Here is a 7047-nt window from a genome sequence, read left to right as displayed (position 1 = left end):
GCCGCCACCGCCGCTGCGGCCCGCAGGCTTAGCCTGCGATGCCCTCGGCGGCGGCGGCGGGAGGAGAGGGAGGCCCGGCGGGGAGGCCCCGGTGCTGCGCGGCGCCGCCACACGGGGGAGGAGGTCAAACTGTATGCAACATGCATCTATTTCTGTTTCGTTAGATGGTTCTTGATTGCAAGGAATGCACTGGAACAGTTAGAGAGCATTGCTTTCGCATCCTGCAGTTATGTTTTTGTGCACAAATCGGTGCCTTATTACAATCTGCGTAGAAAATACGAAAATAATCATTGAAGCACGCGAAGTATAGTTACTTTCACGAGCGAACAATTTATATATATGTTTTTTACACTCGTATGAAACTAACAAATGTTGTTCCCAATTCGCCGTTCAACCGGCATCCATGTGTAAAATTGCGAATTCCATGTTTCTTTTTTCCTTTTTGAGGAATCAATTGCGAATTCCGTGCTGACCGGTATCACCATTTTCACCCGGCGCACCACATATGTTCCATGCGTCGGAAATTATCTCGGTGCATCTTGAGATTTGGTGCCGCCCATGGCGCCCGCCCAACACCCAGCTAAAATCACCCTCCTTTAACAAACTACTCTCTCCATCTCATAATATAAGACGTTTTTGTATACCATGTTAGCTTGCAAAAACGTCTTATATTGTGAGACGAAGGGAGTAGTAAACTACAAAAAGAAAAATGAAATTCAGGTAGGACTCATCACATGACTATATTATATAACAAGTTTTCATATTCAAACTAGAAACAAACATGTAAAACACGCACGAGAGTGCGTACCATATATTAAAGGGAAGAAAAGGGTACAGAAACCTAATCATTTGGGTGGGAGGCTGGGAGCAGATTACACGGTAGTCCACCCGCTCCCGGGCCACTCACACCATTTAGAGAGCTACTCCGGATACACCCACCTAGACCATACATGTAAAATTCATGTACGGTGAAGAAAAAAAACATGGCTGGTTCGAGCGACTACCATAAACCGTGCATGTAAAATTCATGTACGATGAACAAAAAAATGTTAGTAATGTATTTTATAATTTTGTATCACGTACATTTATAAAATGTTGGACGTGTATTTAAAAAATGTTACTCATGTATTTTATAATTTTGTGTCGTATACATTTACAAAATGTTCAACGTGTATATAAAAAATGTTCATTGTATTCTTAAAAATTGATTAACTGCATATTTAGATAAATGTATGTCGTTAACTAGAAATTGTTTAGCGTGCATTTTTAAAACTGTTCATAGTGTATTTTAGTAGTATGTGACCAAATTTTCAAAATTGATTGATTTTCTATAAATAAGCGAATACTTTTTATTGCAATACATGACCATCTTTTCACTTTATATATATAATACTAATTATTTTCGTGCGTTCATACGACCCACCGGCGGCCCACGTAGAAAGCTAACACACTACGCATCATGTTAATCTCCAAAACTTGTCATATCCAAACTCAAATCGGCCGAAAGTATTACACCAAATATCTAGATATCAGATCAACAGATCCAACAACCGAACTTTGCATGGTTGTACTGATTTATATGCCAAGTGGATGAAAATTTCACATTGAAGAACATGTCCATGATTTTTTGTCAAAATTCCAGATTTCATTGTATACTTGCATCACAATTCACAAATGATGACAAGAATGAGTGCGTGTCAGGCGAGTTCTTGTCGGGTATACTTACACCACAAGTGTATGTGCTTTCCTCGTCCATCATCTTGGCAGTGGCACGGCGACGTTCCAGTCGTACACCGTGACGTCGAGGCCGGCCGCGGAGTCCTGAAGCACGCGCCGGAGGTCGACGGCGTGGCCTGGGCTCCTGGCGAGAAGGAGGGCGAAGCCGCCACCGCCGGCACCGACGAGCTTGTAGCCGCAGCAGTAGGGGTCGGCGAGCGCGAACAGCTCGTCCACCAGCCTGTTGCTGCAGAAGGGGTCCAGCTCCTGGTGCAGCCCCCAGGCCTCCAGCATGATGCCGCCCAGCTCGTCCACCTCGCCGTTCATCAGGGCCTCCCTCCCGGCCCTGGCCAGCTCCGCCAGCCGCTTGATGCTAGAGATCAGCAGGCTGTCGCGCCGCAGGTACCGCGTCACCACCTTCTCCAGCACCCGGTGCGCCAGCCTCACCTGCCATTCATTTGTTCAACGAAATGCGCAGTCCATTCAGGATGTGCAACCTCAAGATATTTTGACAGTGTATACTCTGGCCATGCAAAAACAAAGGATGCAAACTTACTTGGCCGGTGAACACGACGAGGAGACGTTGCTCCAGTTCCTGGATCAACTGGGGAGATGCCAACAATGGAACAACCTGCAAGCGCAACGGCTGTCCTGGGAAGCTCTGGGTGCACTTGATCCCAGGATACAGGCCACCAATTTGGTCCTGCCACCCTCCACCGGTGCCCATTATCTGCTCTACTACCAGCACAGCCCTGGCGACATTATCATCGCCTCCATCGTCTTCCATGAGTTGGAACAGACACTTGACTACAGCAGCCGCTAATATGCTCGAAGTTCCGAGTCCGCTTCCCCGAGGAACATTTGCCCAGGTCCTGATCTTCAGGCCTGACGTCAACAGCATTTCATGGCCAAGGATGCCAGTGACGATGAGAGCAGACTTCACTAGACGGAATGGGTCGTCTTCTTTGAATGGACAAGAGATGGATGACAGATCATCAATGTAGACCTTTCTGTCGGTGTCATCTTCGATTAGAACTCCATGGTGGTCTTCTATTGCCTCTGTTGTAGCCCCGACTGGAAGGCGTCCTTCCAGGCTTATTGCCATGTTCAGAACACAACCTGGACGCTCCAAGCTCCATGGAGGTGTATCACTCCAACCCCCAACAAAGTCCACACGGACCGGTAATTCTACTACAACCTTCTTAGGACGCAGGTTTCCATTGCTTGACGTCATTGCACTGCTTGATGGTTCTATAAGAAATGGTACATTTGTTGATTAGGGTAATAGCGGTGTTTATAGTAAGAAAATAGAACTAAACTCATTGCCAATGAAGGTTCCGTTTTGCTTCCATAAAAGAATACGGGATGTGGTATATTTAATTTTAGAAATACAGTATTCTACTCCCTCTGTACAGAAATACTTGTCGTTGGGGAAAACCAGTACAAGTTCCCCCGGAGACAAGTATTGTGGTACAGAGGGAGTTAGTAAGATAATTTTGCATGGAATGGAACAGACGCAAGTTCATCTAAAATAGTACAAGGTTTTAGTGATTTTCAGTGTCTACAGTATGTACCTTTAGACCCATATTTTATAGCTGATGCAGTTTCACTTGCAACAGAAGCCCATACTTTCTCTTCAACCAAAGAAGCAGTAGAAAGATTTCCAGAAGCTCTAAGTAGATCCATTTTGACCTGATATCCTCTGCTCTGAGGAAGAACACCAGAGTACTGATCCCCGTGACTTGGAAAAAATGTAAGTAATTCTTTGCAGACTTCTACACTGGAACTATCATTTCCTAACATGTCCTCACACAGCTGAAACAGGTTACGCCCGAGTAAGCCATATGTCATGCAACTTTTGGCTACGGCAGCTGCAAGATCTGCTTGATGCTTGGCTGAATCCATGCAAAGCTGATGGTAGTCGATTGAGCGATGCAGCTCTTCCAGGCTGACTCTGCGTGAATTTCTCCAAATGCAACTAACTTTTCCATCTGGGTCATGTCCTGATCCCATGAGCCACATGCCTACATTCAGCATTTCAGGGGGAGACACGATGGGAAAAAGCCTAGCATTCCATAAGCACTTGTCAAGGTTGGATGTGTCCCAAATATCCGTATCCTGGATTTTAAGATCTTCCAAAACATTTTTCCATGGCTTTCCACAGAAAGTCCCGTCCCTATTCATAGCAACTTTTGGATTGTCATGAAGACCGCAGTAGACCATGACTCTTTCCATGGAGTTTACCAGTGGCACTTCCCACAGGCAATGCCGATCAGGTAGCGTGAAACAGGTGCTACTCCTGATAATTTGAGGACTATCCCCATGTAACTCATGTATATTCACCCCAACAACAATGGACTGTGACCCAATCCTTACTCTGCCTGAAAGTGATGAATCATAAACCAATGAATCCTCTCCAATTGATACCCCGGCAGAAATTTTGCTACACAAAATGACTGTTGTCGCAGTAATATCACAAGCAGTGGTCTCTGGTACCGAACACATGTGCCTTCGACCTACAAGTCCTGAATATGAACCCGCCAAATGATCAAGAACCTCAGCAGATGTACCAAAATGCAAAAATGAGAAGTCATCTGAAAAGGAAAACAGTCCCAACTTAGCATTCTATTTGCACAACTGCTCCAAGAAAACAGATGAACTATTCATAAATTCACGAAAGTTTAAGCATATAAGCTAGAGATAGAAAATCAATATAATACAATACCACAAACATAATAAGCAATCATAACTAGATAACTATATATAACCAGGAACATACATGAACAAAAGCTGAACATCTTATGTCTTCCTAAAGCAGCAATTAGTTCCTTGCCAAATGGACGGTTCCTCAACCATTCATGTTTGGTTGGTACCCATGCAGCCACAAGATCTTCATATAAACTCAACTGCAGTAGATTGACAAGTATGAGCGGACAGAATGAAAGATAAAATGGAACATCATTAATTATGTCTCTGAGGTTAGCAATCTAAATTAAACATGGTAAGATAAGAACAGCTGGATTTTGAACATTTGCTTTCTTTCCCCTTGCTTTTGCAAGAATCTGCTTTCAATATGAGACACATAGTGAACTTATCCATCTGGTAGCGTTTCTCTTTGACAGAAAAGTGATCATTCAGAGAGAATGCATATTCAAATCCTATAACAGAATGTGTTCGGCTGCCGGCATATCAGGGTTAAGAGCAAAACAGACAAGGTCAACACAAATTGCAATGTCGTATTCTTCAGGGATAACAAAATGTAGACAAATTCATCAAGTATTTTTGCATAATAATCGCACTGACATAATTTCCTGAACCTAGTTTGCATAAACATAAATTGGCTGTTGTCCGGCATGCAAAAGTGATTATGTGGGGGCACAGAAAGTGATTTAGAAAGATGTCAGAAAGGAAATCTATGTTTGTTAAATGTTATAGCTCACATATCAATGCCGGAAACGGTAGCTTGCCTCTTTTCTGCTGGTTATGATCTCCTCAATCATGGTAGCGTTTTTACAAATTCATCAAGTATTTTTGCATAATAACTTCCTGAAACTAGTTTGCATAAACATAAATGGCTGTCGTGCAGCATGCAAAAGTGATCATGTGGGGCACAGAGAAGTGATTTAGAAAGATGTCAAAAAGAAAATCTACATCTACATTTGTTATATGTTATAGCTCACATATCAATGCCGGAAACGATAGCTTGCCTCTTTTCTGCTAGTGATGATCTCCTCAACCATGGTCTGGCTAGATGAGTATGCAAGGGCAACAAGCTCCTGCCATGCTTGACCCCTCACAGCTATTATCCCCGTGTCAAGTAGTGCTCTACCATCATCTAGAATGGCCTGGCCCTCCACAAGCTCCCTCACTGTCGGCTTCTGCAGGAGATTATCAACCAAACAGAGAGAGTAATTCTGCCCCTCGGTTCCATCCTTGGACGCCACCACCACTCCATGATTAGAGGCCACATTGAGCGTGGTCGGCGCGGTGACGATGCACGCAGCGTCATCGGGGAGCAGTAGGTTCGCGGCATCGAAGCAGGGGAGAACATCCCCGGTCATTATGAAGATCCCACCTGATCAGGCTATATCAATCAAATGGAACCTATTTATTACTCAGAAATTGCTAGTTTTGCCTGCAGAGTCACAGGACAACCTTGGTTCTTGAATGCTTGCCTTGCGCTGGCTGAGACGGCGAGGATGTGGTCGAAGAGCAGCGGGACAGGCCCGTCGGGGTTGTCCCCGGCCAGGTAAGGCACCGGCAGGAAGGCCTTCCCCATGGGGTTGGCCCAAGGAACCCTCTTGCTGTCGCCGCCGGCGTGGAGCAGCAGCACGTGCTTGGTGGCCATGAAGCGCACCACGGATGCCAGCGGCATGGAGGAGCCGTTCGCCTCGGGGAGGAGACGGAATTCGGCGATCTCTTCCTTGGTGGCCTGCAAGAGAAATTCAGTTCAGATGTCAAAATTCTTCAGGTCAAGGGAGAAGAAATCTACTGACTTGACTGCTAGTACAGTTCTGTGGCGCGAGCAGGCGAGGGAAGGGCGAAGGGAGGTAGGGCCTGACTGACCTGGGAGAGGAGGTGGCGGGCGAGGGAGGCGACGGCGTGGAGCGTGGCGGCGCCGGAGCCGATGCGGGCGCCGTCGGGGTCCGGGACGGCGAGGGCGGCGGTGGAGGGCGGGAAGCGGCCGAGGCGGCGCGCGCGCGCGAGCTGGCGGCCGTAGAGCGCGGCCTGCTCGGGGCTGGCGGCCGTGAGCACGACGGCGTCCCACGGCGGCACCCGCGCCGGGTCGCGCGCCGACAGCCGCAGCCGGCACCAGGCCTTGCGCAGCACCGCCGCCGCCTCGTCCGCCGTGTGCGCCCTCCGCCGGCGCCGACGGGCCGGCTCCATTTGCGGATCGCTCGCTGGCTCGCTGGATTGGTCAGCCTCCGCGTCGCCCTCTCCGGAATTATGTGAGCCGACCGTGGACCTGGACCTGGAGTGACAGGCAGGGTGTGTGTGCCGCCGGTTCATGGGATTTTTTTCTGGTCTCTCTGGTTCTCAACTTCTGTTTTCCTTAGCATAAGGTGGGAGGACGACATCAACTCAAACCTCTCGAAAAAAAAACTTATATTTTTTCATGTGATGTAACCAAACAAACTCAAAACCTATAGGCTTTGAAGTTTGAATGAGCATGACATTTCATCCCCATTGTTCTCCTAATCTTGCATTTTTAAAATCATGTGAATCAGAAAGGCCCTAAAGTATCTCGGCAACAAAAAAGAGAGGCCCTAAAGTGTAACGCCATCATTGTTTTTTTTTTGGTATCGTTTTGGGAAAACAACGTGTGATTAG

At 46.8% G+C, this 7047-nt stretch overlaps 1 protein-coding gene across 2 annotated transcripts; it reads right to left on the bottom strand.

The window, feature by feature from the left end:
- Window positions 1-1529: 1529 nt before the first annotated feature.
- LOC119304223 (bifunctional fucokinase/fucose pyrophosphorylase-like) lies at window positions 1530-6618 on the bottom strand. Of its 2 annotated transcripts, XM_037581396.1 has the most exons (7): window positions 6283-6618; window positions 5872-6148; window positions 5424-5791; window positions 4496-4622; window positions 3291-4310; window positions 2273-2967; window positions 1530-2163 (listed from the first exon to the last, which is right to left on the bottom strand). In XM_037581396.1, exons 1-7 carry the CDS (start codon window positions 6601-6603, stop codon window positions 1756-1758), a joined length of 3216 nt encoding a protein of 1071 aa, XP_037437293.1. In that variant the 5' UTR covers window positions 6604-6618; the 3' UTR covers window positions 1530-1755. The 2 variants fall into 2 exon arrangements, with proteins under 2 accessions (XP_037437293.1, XP_037437294.1); XM_037581397.1 differs by lacking the exon at window positions 6283-6618 and having other exon boundaries at window positions 5424-5800; window positions 5892-6006.
- Window positions 6619-7047: the final 429 nt, after the last annotated feature.

The sequence above is a fragment of the Triticum dicoccoides genome, chromosome 5A (assembly GCF_002162155.2).
Source record: "Triticum dicoccoides isolate Atlit2015 ecotype Zavitan chromosome 5A, WEW_v2.0, whole genome shotgun sequence".
NCBI classification, from domain to species: Eukaryota; Viridiplantae; Streptophyta; class Magnoliopsida; order Poales; family Poaceae; genus Triticum; species Triticum dicoccoides.
Note: the sequence above shows the minus strand (reverse complement) of the source record. Positions and strands in the feature narration are given on the sequence as shown.

What these genes read in the sequence shown, in the direction of transcription:
- LOC119304223 (XM_037581396.1), bottom strand. Translation starts at nt 6,603, where the DNA reads ATGGAGCCGGCCCGTCGGCGCCGGCGGAGGGCGCACACGGCGGACGAG. An exon ending in TCATCACTAGCAGAAAAGAG is followed by an intron (nt 4,623 to 5,423) that starts GCAAGCTATCGT and finishes AATCTACTGCAG; the next exon opens with TTGAGTTTATATGAAGATCT. An exon ending in TCGTCGTGTTCACCGGCCAA is followed by an intron (nt 2,164 to 2,272) that starts GTAAGTTTGCAT and finishes AATGAATGGCAG; the next exon opens with GTGAGGCTGGCGCACCGGGT.